The sequence below is a fragment of the Balaenoptera musculus genome, chromosome 11 (genome assembly GCF_009873245.2).
Source record: "Balaenoptera musculus isolate JJ_BM4_2016_0621 chromosome 11, mBalMus1.pri.v3, whole genome shotgun sequence".
In the NCBI taxonomy this organism is placed as follows: domain Eukaryota; kingdom Metazoa; phylum Chordata; class Mammalia; order Artiodactyla; family Balaenopteridae; genus Balaenoptera; species Balaenoptera musculus.
This window is the reverse complement of record NC_045795.1, coordinates 63,228,131-63,247,883: the sequence shown is the minus strand read 5'-3', so window position 1 is coordinate 63,247,883 and position 19,753 is coordinate 63,228,131. Positions and strand designations below refer to the sequence as shown.

General features: G+C 36.8%; 1 protein-coding gene across 4 annotated transcripts in view; it reads left to right on the top strand.

Annotated features, from left to right (window-relative positions):
• Positions 1-19,753, top strand: part of SETD2 (SET domain containing 2, histone lysine methyltransferase) — a 119,624-nt gene that overhangs the window by 85,126 nt on the left and 14,745 nt on the right. For 2 of the 4 annotated variants that reach the window (XM_036867939.1, XM_036867938.1), the window contains exons 14-16: positions 3,765-3,948; positions 10,559-11,228; positions 18,940-19,074. In XM_036867939.1, the coding sequence (XP_036723834.1) occupies positions 3,765-3,948; positions 10,559-11,228; positions 18,940-19,074 (989 nt within the window). Of the gene's footprint in view, positions 1-3,764; positions 3,949-8,664; positions 8,829-10,558; positions 11,229-18,939; positions 19,075-19,753 lie in introns of those variants that run through there. The other 2 variants (XM_036867940.1, XR_005021739.1) reach the window with 2 other exon arrangements.

Here is a 19,753-nt window from a genome sequence, read left to right as displayed (position 1 = left end):
CTCCATAGTACTGTTCTCCATAGGGGCTATACCAGTTTACATTTCCACCAACAGTGTAGCAGGGTTCCCTTTTCTCCACACCCTCTGCAGCATTTATTGTTTGTACATTTTTTGACGATGGCCATTCTGACCAGTGTAAGGTGATACCTCATTGTAGTTTTGATTTCCATTTTTCTCGTAATTAGTGATGTTGAGCATCTTTTCATGTGCTTTTTGGCCATCTGTATGTCTTCTTTGGAGAAATGTCTATTTAGATTTTCCACCCATGTTTTGTTTGGGTTGTTTGTTTTTTGATACTGAGCTGCACAAGCTGTTTGTATATTTTGGAGATTAATACCTTGTCTATCACTTCGTTTGCAAATATTTTCTCCCATTCTGAGGGTTGTCTTTTTGTCTTGTTTGTAGTTTCCTTTGCTGTGCAAAAGCTTTTAAGTTGAATTAGGTCCCATTTGTTGATTTTTATTTTTATTTCCATTGCTCTAGGAGGTGGATCTGTGCATTTTTATTCTTAGTGAATTTTTGTCAAAGGAGATGTCCCTTTATACTCCCTGTGTTGTTTCTTTCCTTGAAGTCATGGCCTTTTAGTAGCTTTTCTTCCATTCATTTCTTCCTCTAGAGCAGACATTCTTAAACCTATACTCCTTAGGTGTGTGTAAGTTTTTACCTGTAGATGTTTATATGCAAAATCCTTGGTATACATTCATTTTACTGGGGAAAATTCAAAACTTTCATCAGATTCTCAAGGAATCAGTGACCCCTCACAAGGTTAAGAATCATTATTACAGAACAGATAATAGGGAAACCATTGCAGTATGGTTTCTGGACTTTACCACTTAGCTATGTTTCCAACATACTTTAGAGATTAAAGCAATGGTATAAATTATGATGGCTCTTGTTAGTCTCTTGTGCCCCTCCAGCAGTGACCCAATATAAATAGAGTAAAGGAGCCAGTGTGATCATGTTTTTGGTCTTTTTCTTTATTTTTGGCATGAAGAACTTTTTGTAATCTTAAATCTTATTGGTTAAATAATCTTATTGGTTAAAGCCCTGTAAAGTATCCTTTACATCACTTTTGTATCTTTTGGATATTTTTAGTTCTACTGGTTTAGTCTCTTCATAGCCAGACATCCTACTTAGGGCTGCAAAGAATTCTTCCCATAAGAAAGAAAGCTGGGTTGAGTAGTACTGGTTGGCAATATCAGCAACACCACTATAGAGTTGATCATCAGAGGCTAGCTTCTCTGGGCCCACTGAGTTGAAAACATTAGCAAGACAGGCAAAGTTTCAATACCTGTGAAGGTCCCCCCACCCCACCCTGCCACCATTATTTTGTAAATATCTAGTCTGGTATGGCCCTCTGAGAGAAGCAGGACATGGTCTGTAGTGGACAGTTATAATCTTTTCAGGGAGCAGCCTTTTGTGTGCCAACTTCAGTCTCATCCTCACATGTGGGGAACCCCTGCCTCCATCTCAGTCTCAGGCTTTTAGATTAGAGAAATGCTTATAATGCAAACCTGACTTCCTATGTTACTCCTCAATGTCAAGCAGTTAAAAAGCTTAGAACTTTTAAAATTCATAAGGATTGTGAAATACTTTGGGAAATATGCAGTCTAGCTTTTTTTTTTTTTTTTTTTTTTAAATAAAGGCAGAGGGTTTTGTTTGTTTGTTTTAAACACTGGCAGTTTCTTTTTTTTCTTTTTTCTTTTTTCTTTTTATTTTTTAATTAATTAATTAATTTATTTATTTTTGGCTGTGTTGGGTCTTCGTTTCTGTGCGAGGGCTTTCTCTAGTTGCGGCAAGCGGGGGCCACTCTTCATCGCGGTGCGCAGGCCTCTCACTGTCACGGCCTCTCTTGTTGCGGAGCACAGGCTCCAGACGCACAGGCTCAGTAGTTGTGGCTCACGGGCCTAGTTGCTCCACGGCATGTGGGATCTTCCCGGGCCAGGGCTCGAACCCGTGCCCCCTGCATTGGCAGGCAGATTCTCAACCACTGCGCCACCAAGGAAGCCCTGTAGTCTAGCTTTATCCTCGTTTTAAAATATGAGAAAATCAGCCTGAATATATAAGATGATTTCTCTGCCTCACATATTCTAAGATGCAGAGTCAGAATATACTGTTGGTATGATTCCTTTTCTTGTTTTACCAGTATATAGTGAAGAAATGGCCACATTTTAAGGAAATTAACACCAGGGTAAGGAACCTGGGTTTGAGGGAGGAAATAGAGTAGTCATGGGCAGATCCAGATGAAACTAGGTAATAATACTTCACAAAAGGATGTTGTGCTAATACCTTCTGAGCTGAACAGTTGTTTTAATTGTATAGTATTTTCTGCCAGCATGTGGTATTAGATGAGTTAGTTCTGTTAGCTTCTCACTGACAAATACTCATACATGGCTGTAGATTAGTAACTTTTTTGTAAATAAATGGAGTTTTTGGCCAGCTAAAAGAACTGTGAGAATGGTATATGTAAACCTAATCCTACTGCTGGGGAAAAAACAACTGATAGCACATTTTTCTGAGATGAGAAAAGAAAAAACAATGTTTATTGAGAATCCGCTTTGCGCTATGAGAGATATTTTATAAGAAATTCTCTCCTTATGAAGAGAGCAATATGATTAGTAGGTAGCAGTACTAACACACACAAAGCAACAGCATATAATACCAGTCAATTTATATTGAAATGTTCATTGGTGGGATCTAGACTACTTAGGAAAATGAAAGACTAGGTGGTGTGATCAGTGAAAAGTAGTACTTAGGGCAGCTTTTGGGAGCAATGGCAATGGAACTGGGTGAGAACCATTCTAGGTAAAGACACTGAGTGAAGAAGGTTAGCTTCCATCTTTTTTTTTTTTTTTTTTTTTAAATTTTATTTTTGGCTGCGTTGGGTCTTTGTTGCTGCGCACGGGCTTTCTCTAGTTGTAGTGAGCAGGGGCTACTTACTCTTCATTGCAGTGAGCGGGCTTCTCACTGCGGTGGCTTCTCTTCTTGCGGAGCACAGGCTCTAGGTACACAGGCTTCAGTAGTTGTGGCTTGCGAGTTCTAGAGCGCAGGCTCAGTAGTTGTGGCGCACGGGCTTAGTTGCTCCGCGGCATGTGGGATCCTCCCGGACCAGGGCTCAAACCCGTGTCCCTTGCATTGGCAGGCGGATTCTTAACCACTGCGCCACCAGGGAAGCCCCCAGCTTCCATCTTTGAATAGGAAGCTGGCGTTCTTTTTTTGAAGATGTAGCTCTCTGGTTTTGATAACTTCCTGAGTTACCACCTGATTCACCTGTGTTTGAAATATTTTTCTTTTGAAATTGTAGTTCATAAAAAGTTGTCTAATTTTTTTTTTTTAAAGAGATTTTTCTATTGAGGTTTTTATGTTTAGCATGCCAGGCTGTTTTTCTACCAATTGTAAATATGCAGAGTTATTAAGGGCAGTGGAAGGCTTTTACATTTTGAACTGACAAGCAGACTGCCTTACTAAAGGTATCAGGAACATCTTGCATGCATGTGTTCCACAGAACTTGTTAGAAATGATGAAAGCTTGGACTGAGACTTTGGTGGAAAAAGGTAGAAAAGGGCATTCATGGAAGAGACTTTTAGGAAGTAGAGCACACAAGCATATAAGACCTTGTGTCTCGTCCACATTCGGGACTGGGTATATGAAGGAGGAGTCCATAGATCTGTTTGTTGGATAGAAATTTTATTATACAGTTGGTATACTATCATGATGGAGAAAAATCTACCAAGTAAATTTTTTAAAAAACCCTTTTCCCTTAGTAACCGAACGAGGAAGGGATGCTGTTGGCTTCAGAGATCAAACAGTTGCCCCAAAGACTCCTAACAGGTCAAGAGAGAGAGACCCAGACAAACAAACTCAAAATAAAGAGAAAAGGAAACGAAGGGGCTCCCTCTCACCACCTTCTTCTGCCTATGAGCGGGGAACAAAAAGGCCAGATGACAGGTAAGTGGCCTATGTGAGTTACTCTCTTTTCTGAGCAAGTCAAAAAGTACCCAAGTGATACACTTCTGATTTGGGGCAACAAGTGCTTTTGTAATAAATGTATTCTTTTGTGAGTGAGTATAAAAGGAAACTCTACTCATAACTACTGAGAGCCTCTTTTGACAGTAATAATAGCTGTGAAGACTAATAGATTTTTGGTACTCGAATGGCTTCTACTTCATAACGTTTAAATGCTATTTGAGGAGCCAGAGATTTGTTCTTTAAAGGGGAATGGGGGTTGATGGGAGATAACCCTATGTTTTCTAGTGAATCTTACACCATACCAGTTCAAAATGTTGTTTGATCCCTGTGTCAGAGGCTGTCTTGTGCTGCTGGTAGAAAAACAGGCCACATAATTACCTGCTGGGTACTAGAAAACATTTGTTCCCGAGAAGTTCTTTTTAAATTAAATATACTTCAAAAAAAATTGAGATATAGCAGTCATGTAATGCAGTTGTCAGAATTTTTAATTTTGGGTTCTCTGGGTATATAATAGTAATTCATCATGATTTTAATTTACATTCCTCTAATTACTAAATAGATTGAACATTTTGCCATATGTTTATTGACCATTTCTGTTTACTCTTCTGTGAAGTGTCATTTTATATGTGGTGTTCATTAAATTTTGTCTTTTTAAGCTCTAGGGGTTCTCTTTTTATATTCTAAATATAATTCTGCAAGTATTTTTTCCCAGTTTATGACTTGTGTTTTGACTCTTTCTGTATCTTTCAATACACAGAATTTATTAATTGTGGTGTAATTGAATATATCATATATATTGTATGTTTCCTTTATGGTTAGTGTTTACAGTGTTTTAAGAAATTCTTCCCAATTCTTGAGATGACTTTGTGTGTGTGTGTGTGTATACACTTTTTCTTTTTTTAGCAAGATTTAAGTCCTTAATCCATTGGGAATTAATTTTTGTATATATTTTAAGGTAGGAATCTGGTTTCATTTTTTTCTAAGTGAACACCCAGTTGTCCCAGCATCATTTACTACTTGAAAGCCCCTCCTTTCCCCACTGATCTGCAGTGCTGCCTCTTTCCAACAGGTTTTCACATATGGGAGGATCTGTTTCTGGGCTCCTATGACTATCTTATATTTAAGTCTTGATAGCAAGTAGGGCCAATCCCTACTTGATCTTATGGGATGCCCTGTCTTTTCTCAGATTTATTCTTCCTTAGAATCTGCTTTGAGTATTTGAATATTCTCTGTCTAGTTAGGTCTTCTTTAATACTTTTAATGAAGATAAAGTTTTTCATTAATGTCTTTGTTTATAGTTTTCTCCAGAAAAACTTGTGTATCTTTTGGTGTATTTATTTCTGAGAACCCTAACTTCTGTTACATATTCATTTTGGTTTTGGTGTTTCGATATGCAATTCACCTTTGTATATTGATCCTATGTTTGTTAACCATACAAAACTTGTATTAATTTCAAGAGTATAGGATTTTTTTTTGCCCCACTGTCTCCTTTTTTTGTCATTGTCAACAGTCCATATCATATGAATTTGTTTTGGTTTTCCTTTCTAGTTCTTATGCCTTGTTCATGTTACTTTGCTAGCAATACCTCCAATGCAAATCACAGAATGATAGCATTTTTTATCTTGGTAATTGATTTCTACTCATATTTTGTTTCCTTCCACTTTTTTAGGCTTGTTATATTGTTTTTTTAATTTCTTAACTGGAACAATTGGGATTCTTAGCTCATTAATTTTTCTCTTCTAATAAAAGTGTTTAAGAACTGTAAGACTGCTTGAACTACTCTTGTTAATGCAGCTTCATCATAATCTAGTTCTAAATACTATTAGGATATACAATGTGTTTAAATTTCTTTTTGTTAAATTTTCAATTTGTCATTAATTGATCTGTATGATAACAGTTCTTAGAATTTTATTGAAGCTTGCTTTATAGTCTCTTTTGTTTGATATTCATAGAAATATGCTTATCTTCCTTTTAGTAGGATTTAACTGGTATATCTTTCTTCCTTTTATTTTATTTTATTTTTTATTTTTTGGAGCAGGGAAAGGTTTATCACAGGGCCATGCAAGAAGATGGGTGGCTCATGCTCTAAAAAAAACCCCAAGCTCCCTGAAGGGTTTCTGCAAAGCATTTTTAAAAGCCAGGTGAGGGAGGGGGGTCACAGGGTAAGTGATCAGCTTGTGCACTGTTCTGTGATTGGCTGATGGTGAGGTAACAGGGTGGTGTCACAGGGGTTAATATTATCAGTCCTTAGGCTTAAGGAGGCCTGGGGCTATGTGCTCCTGGTCTTTAAGTAGTTAACATCTTCCATTTGGTGGGGGTTTTCACATCTGTAAAACAGCTCAGGAAATGTGCATCAAATACTGTTGTCTAGGTACTTCAGAGAGGAGCTAAAGCATAGGATATGGGGGAAGGCCTGTCCCAGGAAGGCTCTTCCTTCCTTTTACTTTCAACTTTTCTGTGTCTAATAAATAGCTTATAGCTGATTGGGTGTTTTTGTTTTTGTTTTTGTTTTTTTATCTTTTGTGACAATTCTTTAATTCTTTAACTGGTTGTTTCAATTTAATAAAATTTAAAGCTAACCAATATTCTGAACAACTCTGACCATTCAGCCTTCCCAATTTACATGGTATTATTGTCCAGTATTATAATTCCTTCTCCCTCCTCCCATCAGTTATTGTTAATTTTTTTATGTAGACCAACTGATTTTTTTAGTTTGTTTACATTTACTAGTTTCTTTTCTTTCTTATCTCAGACCCCTTTAAATGGTTTCTTTTTTAAAAATTGTTTATTTATTTATTTTTGGCTACGTTGGGTCTTCGTTGCCGTATGCGGGCTTTCTCTAGTTGCGGCAAGAGGGGGCTACTCTTCGTTGCGGTGTGCGGGCTTCTCATTGAGGTGGCTTCTCTTGTTGAGGAGCACCAGCTCTAGGTGCGTGGGCTTCAGTAGTTGTGGCTTGCAGGCTCTAAAGCTCAGGCTCAGTAGTTGTGGTGCTTGGGCTTAGTTGCTCCCTGGCATGTGGGATCTTCCCAGACCAGGGATCAAACCCGTGTCCCCTGCATTGGCAGGCAGATTCTTAACCACTGCGCCGCCAGGGAAGTCCCTAAATGGTTTCTTTTAGTGAGTTTCTCTTCATAATATTTCAGTTTTTGTCTAAAAAGTCTTTTTCATATGTTGTTTGCATTGCTCACGCTCAATTTTAAAAATCAGCTTTATTTAACCAGCAAGTATAAATTGCTTACAGTAAAATTCATGATTTTAAGTGTATTGCTCATTGAGTTTTGTCAGATGCATACAGTTATGTAACTACAACCACAGAGGTTATATATTGGGTTGGCCCGAAAGTTCATTCGGGTTCTTCCATAACATCTTACAGAAAAATCCAAACGAACTTTTGGGCCAACCCAATAGAACATTTCATCACCTCATGAAATTATCTCTTACCCCTTTGTAGTGCGTCCCCTTCTTCTACTCCTAGTCCCTGGCCACCACTGATCTCCTTTCTGACTTGGTTTTGTCTTTTCCACAATGTCATATATATGGTATCATATACTGTAAAATATATTCTGTCTTCTTTCACTTAGCATATTATATTTGAGATATCCATCCATGTTATTATGTGTCTCAGTTCTTTTTTAGTGCTTAGTAGTAGTCCATTGTATAGGTATACTATAGTTTGTTTATAAATTCATTAGTTGATAGGCGTTTGGATTGTTTCCAGATGACTATTGTGAATATTACTGGCTATGAACAAGTCTTTATGTGAACATTTATTCTCATTTTTGAAAGGAAGTTCTTTTGGGTTGACAGTTTTTCTCAACACTTTGAAGCTGTTATTCTTCATTCTTCTGACTTTCCTTATTGATTTTATGAAACTTGTTGGTTGCTATTCTTTGTTAAGTAACCTGGCTTTTCTCTTGACCTGCTTTTAAGAAGTTATCTTTGTATTTGGTGTTCTGCATTATCGCTACCCTGTGTTTATATGAGGATTTCTTTTTTTTTTCAACCTGGTTGAAATTCATCGAACTTTTTAAATATGAAGATCATCTTCCAAGTTACTAATTCTCTTCAGATCTAATCTCTTGCTTAACCATACCATGGCTCTTATGGGCACTGAATTGAATTGAATATTAGGTTATTTCTTGGTTCATGACATTTATTTCTATCCATGGACCTTTTCTCCATACATTTATTATAATGTAATGAGCCCTGGAGGTCCCAGCACAAAAGTCAGGATCTTAACAATTATATAAATCTTGCTATGTCACTTATTTCTGTACCGTCCCCTGTCTTTACTACTTGTGATAACAAGTAGTATCTGTTGGAGTCTGTGTTCATTATACCCTGGCCTGCCTTTTTTAAAATATAGTTTTATGTCATCTAATATATATCTCTTAAAAATATATTAGTTTTAACTGTATGAAAAGGCTATTATTTTGCATTTAATTTGACAGTACTTTGTTTTGACTTGATATTTATTTACTAAGATTTATTCATAACAGTGTCAGTTTATTCATTTTTATTACTGTATAATGTTTTGTTATAAAGCTTTTTCTGTTATGTATAGTGCTGTTATCTTATTTTGGTGTACATGTGCAAAAGTTTCTCTTGGATATTTAAGTAGAATTTTGCCAGGTATGTGCAATTTCAATTTTATATGATAATTGAGTTTTAATTTTCATTCTTTTTCCTTTCTAGATGCTTCATGGGGTTCTTATTCAAATCTGCCTGATAGTATTTTATGGTCCTGTTCCTTAGGCATATTTTTAATAGCCTCTTTTATCTTATTAAACATATTAAACATCTCTAATATTTTGTGTGTGATAATTCCAGTATCAGCAGTCTTTGTGTGTCTCTTCCTCTCACTTGTGTGTGTGTGGGGTGGGGGGGGTATTTTATAATTTTATAATTATATACTTTTTTTTTTGCTTTCAGTGAGATATAATTGACATACAGCACAGTATAAGTTTAAGATGTTAAGCATATGATTTGACTTACATCATGAAATGATCATCACAGTAAGTTTAGTGAACATCCATCATCTCATGTAGATACAAAATTATAGAAATAGGGGAAAATACCTTTCCTTGTGATGAGAAGTCTTAGGATTTACTCTCTTAACTTTCATATAGAACATAAAGCAGTGTTCATTATATATGTATCATGTGGTACATTATATCCCTAGTACATGTTTATCTTCTATGAGTTTGTTTCTGTGAATTTTTTTGAAGTATAATCGACCTACAGCACTGTTAGTTCCTGTTACACAGTTACACAGCATAGTAATTTGATATTTCTATACCAAAATGATCACCGTAATAAGTCTAGTTACAGTATGTCACCTTTCAAAGATATTACATAGTTTTTTACTATATTCCCCATACTGTACATTTCATACTGTGTGATTCGTTTATTTTGCAACTGAATTTTTGTACCTCTTAATCTCTCTCACCTGTTTCTTTCTTCCCCTCTCCCCTCTGGCAACCAGCTGTTTGTTCTCTGTATCTGTAACTCTGTTTGTTTTGTTTGTTCATTTGTTTTGTTTTTTAGATTCCACATACAAGTGAAATCATACAGTATTTATCTTTCTTTGTCTTATTTTTCTCAGCATAATACCCTCTAGGTCCATCCATGTTGTCACAAATGACAAGATTAATTTTATTTTCTAATGAACTCCTGTTCCTTAGAACTTAATCTGTAGGAATTCATTGAGGCCTGGATTTAAGGTGCTCTCTTCTATAGACTGTTTGCATTTGTTTCTGCCAGGCAGCTAAGGGTACTACCACCCCACTAACACTTTAAAGGATGTTTTCAACTAAGAGGTTTTTAGACCATATATTTTTTGTTGTTTGGATAAATGTTGTACCCTTATCCAGGAATCTGTTATTAGATGTTTCTTTGCAATGAAACATCTTGAAATTAGTTGTCATTTTTCATTTTTGCCAAGAGCCTTTCTCAAAAGTTCGATTCAATCCAGAGAACTTCACAAAAGAATCTTTTAAGTCCTCAGTTCTCTTGTGAATGTTAGAGCTGATGGTTTCTTGGGGGCTTACTGGGGATAGTTGTCAAAACTATCACAGGGTATTAGGTTTAGCAATATATTATACTTGGTACTGCACAAAGAAGAGTATGTGAATATAACTCCCCATACTTTTATGTGTACATGCTTATCTTTCACTTAACTAACCTGTGTTGATATTAATGGGTGTGGTCAGACATACATCAAATTCTGTAGCTTTTATTAGTGTATTTGGGTTTTTGTTTTAATTTCAGAATTTGTAGTTACAGAACTACAGAACTTAACTATAAAGAAGAATCTATTTAGGATACTACATGTATCTTTAATTTGAAGTTCTAGAAGCTGAGGATAAGGATAAAGTTATTATTTTCATCTAAGTGTCTATTTCCTTGAGGTTCTCTCCTATCTGCAAAACTCCTTAAGTAATTTTGAGTATGATTTTCAACCAGTGCCAAATTGGAGTTGGTGTGGTTAATGGTTTAGTATCGAGTGACATAACATTTATTAGTGCTTTGGTTATGTCTCTGATTTAGGGAAAAACTTTTTGTGGTGCTCTAATTGTTTTCTTTCTAGATATGATACACCAACTTCTAAAAAGAAAGTACGAATTAAAGATCGCAATAAACTTTCTACAGAGGAGCGTCGGAAGTTGTTTGAGCAGGAGGTAGCTCAGCGGGAGGCTCAAAAACAACAGCAGCAGATGCAGAACCTGGGAATGACATCTCCACTGCCCTATGACTCTCTTGGCTACAATGCCCCTCATCACCCCTTTGCTGGCTACCCACCAGGTTATCCCATGCAGGCCTATGTGGATCCCAGCAATCCTAATGCTGGAAAGGTGCTCCTCCCCACACCCAGCATGGATCCTGTGTGTTCTCCTGCTCCTTATGATCATTCTCAGCCCTTGGTGGGACATTCTACAGAACCCCTTGCTGCCCCTCCACCTGTGCCAGTGGTGCCACATGTGGCAGCCCCTGTGGAAGTTTCCAGTTCACAGTATGTGGCCCAAAGTGATGGTGTGGTACACCAAGACTCCAGTGTCACCGTCTTGCCAGTGCCAGCCCCAGGCCCAGTCCAGGGACAGAATTATGGTGTTTGGGATTCAAACCAACAGTCCGTGAGTGTACAGCAGCAGTACTCTCCTGCACAGTCTCAAGCAACCATATATTATCAAGGACAGGCTTGTCCAACTGTCTATGGTGTGACATCACCCTATTCACAGACAACTCCACCAATTGTACAGGTAACTAATTTTGGAAATTCTCTTCTCTGTTTTACTGTCTGTTTATGGGATGTTAAATCTGATGTGAGGGGGAAGTCCTGCCATTGACCACTTTTACATATTGGCTAATTTTATATATACTAGTTATCTGTTGTGTCACAAATTACTTAGCAGTTTAAAACAGTAAGTAATTATTATCTCATAGTTTCTGTGGGTCAGAAATTCAGAAGCAGTTTGGCTGGGTGGTTCTGGCTCAGAGTCATGAAATTATAGTCAAGCTATTAAGCAGGGTTGTAGTCATCTGAAGATTAGACAGGGGATGGAAGGTTTACTTTCAAGCTCACTCACATGGTTGTTAGCTGTCCTTGGTTCCTTACCACTCTCAATAGCGCTGCTTACAACATGCCAGCTGGCTTCCCCAAAAGCAAGTGATCAGAGAGAGAGAGAGAATAACTTTTGAAGTGTATTTTTGTGGTTTTTAATCAAATTTCTTTTCTTTTTTATAAAACCAATACATTAAAAAAAAAAGACTCTTTAAGGCATTGTCTTCACCACATTCCTATTTCTCTCCCATCATTCCTCGTCACACCTTAAAGGTGAATTATTGTGGATGGCGGAGACTCCCAGAGATGTTTCCTGTACACATTACTTAGTATTGAAGTAACAGAAGTAATTTTTACTTCTGTTCGTATTTTTGTTATGAAGCTGTATCAAAATTTGTTCAAAAGGCCGTGACAGTGTCCTGCTTTAATTCTGAAAACCTTAACTGTATTAACTGCCTTCACTTTTTATGATCTCTTTAACCACATGTTTATATATTTTATGAATTTGTAATTTTGAAGACTTGGAAGTTTTTTTATCCCATGTTTTTCTGTGTAACGTGATTCTTAACCATTTTTCCAAATTACTCTGTATTTTTATGTGTGTGTGTATATATATATATATGCATACATACACATACACATTTTAACGTCTGTATAATACCACATTTGCTTATAAGGTTGCTGTTTATCCATTTTCCTGGGGTAGTTGTTTAAATTGAAAGTTCTTTTTCATAATTATAAATAATACTGCACTGAACATTCTTATACTTAGTTTTTTGTGTGTGTGTTTTTCCTTTCATGTTTGGCTTAAAACTAATGTTATAGGGCTAAATACAGCAGGTAAGAAAATGGGCATTATTGGTTATTGGCTATCAGTTTTCTTAGTAGCTTTTTATTGTTGTTGGTGGTGGTGTTTGTTATGCATAATTCTGCCTCCTACAGAATTAAAGACTCTTTAGTAGAGAGCTCAGTGATCTTATGGTTGTTCTTTTAAAATAGAATTAATTTTTTCCATCCCAGTGAGTAAAAGATTTCTCTAGGGTTTAGTCATAGCCTTAAGACTCAAGTATTACAATTTTATTTCAAGTTTTCAGTCTGTTCCTACCAAGGAGTCATTTATTGACTCCCTAATCTGCTTTTCATGTGCAAGAGTAGTTGATAAATGGACTAAGATGGTTCAGACTATCCTTCCCTTCTTTATGAGATTAGTTGATCAGAGATGATGTTCAACTCTGGGTAATGAGAAGCACAGAGCATGTTGTTAGCGTGTGTATTTTAAGTCCTAGTCTGTCACTTACTGTGTGTCCTGGAGACAGGCATTTAGATTCTTCAGTTTTAGTTTTCTCATTTATTAAATGAGCAGAATGCCTCAGAGTGGTTGAGGTTTGTATGAGATAATGGATATTAGTAATGATAAATTTAAAGCACCATATACCTTGAAGGTTTAATTATAGTTCTTAGTTACCTTAATACTGAGAGTATTGACATTAGTGGGCTGTGAATTACAGCTGATCAAGGTCATCTATCTGGTGTCTGGCTCATATATCTGGTCTATGTTGAGGCCTGTGTTGTTCAAATCAAATATCAACCATACCAACGTGAGCTGAGGTATAATAACCTATAATAAGGTATAATAACCTTGACAGTGAAGTAGTATGTGATATGGTATAATATAAATTGTGAGTGTGTGTACATGTGCAGTATCTTTGAAATTTGGAGCAGATGTGTTATCAGAAGGTGACTTTAATTTTTTGCCACAGCTGCTTATTAGACATAAAAGCTCAGTTTTAACTGAGGCCATGTGCTTTATAGTGGTCTTGTGACATTAGAGTGACCTATTCTTAAAAAGTTACACTAAATTACATCTCAAAAAATTGAGTGCTTACACTATAAATTGTTCACATAAGTGAAGTGACTCAGATATAAAGTAATAGCTGTTTTTTTCCCTTTAGAAGTGGGAGCGGAACAATTATGTTTTCCCCTCTATAACATATTGGACCCTCTCTTAAAATTCCCATTAGAAGTCACATTTTAAAGATATTTCTAGACTGGATTTATGTTTGAGAAATTAGCTTTTGTGTAATTTCAAGTCCCTTGTAGGCAGAGCCAATCTCCAACAGACTTTCTTATTTTCCCTCTACTTTTTGACAGTTTGAGTTGCAAACACTATATCTCCAAATGAATGTTGCAATTTTGGGTGTTTTTGGTTTTTGTTTGTTTAGGTTTTGTTTTTTGTGGTTTCTGTTTTTGTTTTGCAGTGATATTGTTAAGATGTTTTTCGCATTTCCTTTGGGAATTATTTTCAGTATGTGTAACATTCCTTCCTGTTGATAAATTGTTATCCTTTAAATATATCTTTGCATTTTAGAAACATAAAATTTGTCTGGAGCCATATCTAGTAAATACAGGGAATGATCAAGCTGGGTAATGCCATTTCAGTTTAGAAGTTATCTCACAACCAGCATTTGTAGCCAGACTTTTCATGCTAAAGAAACCACAGCTTTACTACACATTAATTGAATCCTTTAGAGTGTCTCCATGATAAGCCTTACACAACTGTGATCTTGTCAGATAAATTCTTCATGAATGTAGTTTCACTGAGGGTCAAAGAAATTTTACCCTCCAAAATATTAGCATTTTTCTATTTTAGATTTGGGTGTTTAACCTCTTGATCACTCTGAAGATAACATGTTTCATCCTGTTGACAGTTGTTCTCAAAATTAGTATTTTGATCTAGCTTTTAAATTTTTTTTTTCAAAATCAGGATATGAAATGTTTGTCATTCAAAATGTGTGATATAATTGTGAAGCCCCTCCTTTTCTAAATGAGTTAAGGTGACAGTACAGGCACACCTCATTTTATTGTGCTTTGCAGATACTGCATTTTTTACACATTGAAGGTTTGTGGCAACCCTGTGTCAAATTAAGTCTGTTGGCACCATTTTTCCAACAGCATTTGCTTACTTCATGTCTCTGTGTCACAAATTGATAATTTTTGCACTATTTCAGACTTTTTCATTATTATTATATTTGTTACGGTGAGCTGTGATCAGTGATCTTTGACATTACTATTGTAATTGTTCTGGGGTGTCATGAACTGAGCCCATATAAGCCAGCGAGCTTAATCGGTAAATGTTGTGTTCTGCCTGCTCTGCCGACTGGCCATTTTCCGATCTCTCTCCCTCTCCTTGGGCTTCCCTACTCCCTGAGACAAAATAATATTAAAATTAGGCCAATTAATAACCCTACGATGGCCTCTAAATATCAAGTGAAAGGAAGAGTCGTACATCTCTCACTTTAAATCAAAACCTAGAAATGATGACGTTTAGTGAGGAAAGCAGGTTGAAAGCTGAGATAGGCCAAAAGCTTGGCCTCTTGTGCCAGTTAGCCAAATTGTGAATGCAAAGGAAAAGTTCTTGAAGGAAATTGATAAGAAAGCAAAATAGTCTTATCAGCCTTATTGCTGATATATATGAAGAAAGTTTTAGTGGTCTGGATAGAAGATCATACCAGCCACAACATTCCCTTAAGCCAAAGCCTAATCCAGAACCAGTTCCCTAACTCTCTTCAGTTCTATGAAGGCTGAGATGGGGGAGGAAGCTGCAGAAGAAAAGTTTGAAGCTTAGCAGAGGTTGGTTCATGAGGTTGGAGGAAAGAAGCCATCTCTGCAACATTAAAGTGCAAGGTGAAGCAGCAAGTGCTCATGTAGAAACTGCAGCAAGTTATCCAGAAGATATAGTTGATTCCAACTCTAATTGATAACTTGGAGGGGTTGAAGACTTCAGTGGTGGAAGTAATTGCAGATGTGGTAGAAATAGCAAGTGAACTAAAATTAGAAGCAGAGCCTGAAGATGTGACTGAACTGCTGCAGTCTCATGATAAAACTTGAATGGATGAAGAGTTACTTCTTACAGATGAGCAAAAAAGAAAGTAGTTTCTTGAGATGGAATCTACGCCTGGTAAGGAGGCTGTGAAGATTGTTGAAATGATATCAGAGGATTTAGAATATTACATATATTTAGTTGATAAAGCAGAGGCAAGTTTAAGAAGATTGACTCCAATTTTGAAAGCAGTTCTACTGTGGGTAAAATGCTATCAAATAGCATCACATACTCTAGAGAAATGGTGAAAGGAAGAGTCAGTCAATGTGGCAAAAGCTTCATTGTCTTATTTTAAGAAATTGCCACAGCCACCCAGTCAGCAGCCATCAACCCTCCACCAGCAGACAGATCATGACTCTCTGAAGGCTCAGAGGATGGTCAGCATTTTTAAGCAGTAAAGCATTTTTAAATTAAGGTATGTACATTGTTTTTTAGACCTAATGTTACTGCACACTTAATAGAGTACAGTATAGTGAAGCATAACTTTTATATGTGCTGGGAAACCAAAATATTCATGTGATTCACTTTTTATTGCAATATTCACTTTATTGCATGTTCTGAAACTGAACCCACAATATCTCTGAGGTATACCTGTAGTAGGAAATGATGTCAAGGCCTTGGGTAGGAACAAGATGGTCAGGGCTTTGTGAGGATTTGGGCTGTTAGTGTAAATAATGTGAAAATCCACTGGAGCAGTTACAGCAGACTGGCATGATTTGACGTATTTTAAGAGAATCACTCTGATTGCTCTGGGTGAAGAGATTGTGGGAGTCAAGGGCAGAAGTAGGGAGATCAGTTAAAAGACTGTTGAATAATCTAGGCAAGAGAATATGGCCACTTATACTGGAATAGTAGAAGGAGAGATGTAAGAAATGATCAGATTTTATTTTTATGTATTTTTATATATATATATACATACACACACACATATATATAAACTCATACGTACAGATACACATACACATGTACATACATATATAAAAAATTCAGGGGCTTCCCTGGTGGCGCAGTGGTTGAGAATCTGCCTGCTAATGCAGGGGACACGGGTTCGAGCCCTGGTCTGGGAAGATCCCACATGCCACGGAGCAGCTGGGCCCGTGAGCCACAACTACTGAGCCTGCGCGTCTGGAGCCTGTGCCCCGCAACGGGAGGGGCCGCGATAGTGAAGGGCCCGCGCACCGCGATGAAGAGCGGTCCCCGCACCGCGATGAAGAGTGGCCCTGCTTGCCGTAACTAGAGAAGGCCCTCGCACGAACCAAAGACCCAACACAGCCAAAAATAAATAAATAAATAAATAAAGTAGCTATAAAAAATTAAAAAAAAAAAAAGAAAGAATTTGACTATAGTAAAACATAGTCAACTTGCTGATTATAGTTAGTGCTAGCCTTTCTTTAAAAAAAAAAAAAAATTCAGAGCCAACAGAATTTGCCAATCGATTAGATTAGGAGAGTGGGTCAGAAAGAAATTAAATTTGGGATTCGTTACAGTATCTGGTGTTTGGCTTAGTGGGTTGGGAAAATTCCAATTTATCCATCTGTCCTCTTCAGCCTCCCAGAAACTGTTTCTACTCAGAATCAGGGTTACCAGCACATATGTGTTAACCTCCTACATGCACAGTAACTTGCCTCTTGAGGATGCTTCCTTCTGGGCGTTGGCCCTTAGAAACTTCCTTGGAAACTTAACTTTCCAGATAAATTGGTGATCATAGAATAGAGCCCGGTTAGATATGTTTTGTTTTATGGTTTATTTTATCAAAGTTAAAGTAGAACTTTAAGAATTATTTATATTTTATCTTTAGAGTATGCTTTTTAATTTGTTAAGCAGTATTTGGTCATCTTTGTTGCTAATACTTCTTTGGTACTGACTTCTGATTCAGTATTGTCTGGTTATATGTCAGTGTTGAAAAGTGTTCTGGATTTAATCAAATTTCAGGCTTTGGGACAGGAGTTAGGTGAGGAGATAAATTTCTACAAAATTTTTGATGTTGCACATATTTCCCATCTTGTATCCAAATACCTAGAGATGAAAATATTTCTAAGGTATACATTTTTCTCTCAGCTTCATGATACTATTCTGACAGTTCTGCTTTGACAGTTAGCATTGAATCTGGTTTATGATATGTGTAGATTAAGCTGTTTGCAATACTGAATCATGTATTGTATTCTTCCTCTTTCTGTGTGTCTTCTCAGTAATTATTCATCCAGAAATCTGCTGGGCAGCTATATTTACCTATTCAGACTCCTTGGGTCTTTACTGGTATCATTTGGAATAATTATATTTTGATTATATTTTGTATTTTGAGTACTTATCAATTAATACTTCTGAATCATTTTACCTGATAGAATCTCAGTTTATAGGGTCAAAATCTGTCCTTAAGGGACTTCCCTGGTGGCACAGTGGTTAAGAGTCCGCCTGCCAATGCAGGGGACATGGGTTCGAGCCCTGGTCCGGGAAGATCCCACATGCTGCGGAGCAACTAAGCCCGTGCACCACAACTACTGAGCCTGCGGTCTAGAGCTTGTGCTCCGCAACAAGAGAAGCCACTGCAATGAGAAGCTCACGCACCACAACGGAGAGTAGCCCCTGCTCGCTGCAACTAGAGAAAGCCCGCGCACAGCAACGAAGACCCAGTGCAGCCAAAAAATAAATTAAATAAATAAATAAATAAATATTAAAAAAAAAAAATCTGTCCTTAAATACGTATCTGTTCAGCTCCTTGGTAGTCATCACCTTTTAACAAAACAAGGTTGTTTTCAGGACTTCTTGTCACTTCTTTAAACAGTTTTTCTATCGTAATTTCAGAGTAGGTTTAAGTCCTAGCTAGCCATGGTACTTATTTGTTGTATAACTCCAGGTGTGGGAGATACACCCACCTCTGATGGTGGTCAGGATTGAGTGAGATAATATATGCAAAAGGGCTTTTCTGCTTGATAAAGCACTATGTATATAAATCAGTGTGTCATAAGGATTTTAGATACATTGAATTCTGCTGTCTTTCTTATAGAAACCTACAAAAAGCTAGAAAACTAGTTTAAAATTTGATCACCTTCAACTTCCTCTACTGTGGATCACTCCTTTTGACCTTTTCTGGTCAAAACAAGCTGTTAGTTATTAGGAATTGGTAGTTAAAATGCTCTCTGTAAAGAGCATTGTGTGGAGCTCTTTCTCAGATATCCTAGGAGTAGCACTTCAGTTGTTATTCAAGTCTCATTGAAGCCAAACAATTGGACAGGTTTCATGAGTACTCCACCCCACCCCCATCCCCGCCTCCGCCTCAAAAAAGTTTTCTAACTTTTTATGATAAAGTAAAATCAAAGTAAGTAAATGACTTAGGGAATTATTCAAAAAAGAAAAAAAGAGTTTGAAGTAAAAGATTGTTTTACACATTTGTAGTAAAATATTCACATTGAAAGTTAAAAAAAAATTAATGGATGTATCTTCCAATAAGATTTGTCAACTTCAAAGTCAGATACTGCTTATTAAGAGCTAGAAAACTATAAATTGTGAATTTCTTCATTTTATCTTTTAGAGTTATGCCCAGCCAAGTCTTCAGTACATCCAGGGACAACAGATTTTCACAGCTCACCCACAAGGAGTGGTGGTACAGCCAGCCACAGCCGTGACTACAATAGTTGCACCAGGGCAGCCTCAGCCCTTACAGCCAGTAAGAAATATTTTGGTTGCTAAAATTCTCCTTGGCTACCTACCTTATCTTTAGAAAGATTACTTTTTGTTTGGTTTAGTTAGGGGGTTTTTTTAACTCCTTTTTTGTTTGTTTGTTTTTTATAAAAATTTTTGTAGTCGCCAGTTTCACTCAAGTGCCTGTGTACCCTGAGGGAGCACTACTCCACAGTTTTGTCAATTAAAAAAAATTCTGTGGAACTTACAGCTATGTTAATTTATATGTACTTTGCCCTTAGGATCCTTTTTATTTGTAATTTAAACTGATTGATCTTGTATTCTTATACTTTGCTATGAATTTCTGAAGTAATAGTTTTCTAGACTAGCTCCATCATTATTTATGGAGAACTAGACTATGATACTGTACTGAGGACTAGAGATATAAAATTGAATGATATAGTTCACTTTACATGTTGTACAATATATATTGAAAGAAGCTTTTGGTATTCTGCAACATATGTAGAAGGATATGATGAAATCTTGATGAAATGCTGTTTTTAGATGAAATGGGAAATAGGAGCTGGCACTAGAAGCAGTTGAGAAACTAAACATGACCAAATTAGCAGTTTAGAATACTGACAATTCCAGAGAAGGCTCTTGTTGCATTCTGGTGAGTGATGGTGGCTTTCGATAAGTAGGGCAGTTGGTGGAGATGGAGTAAA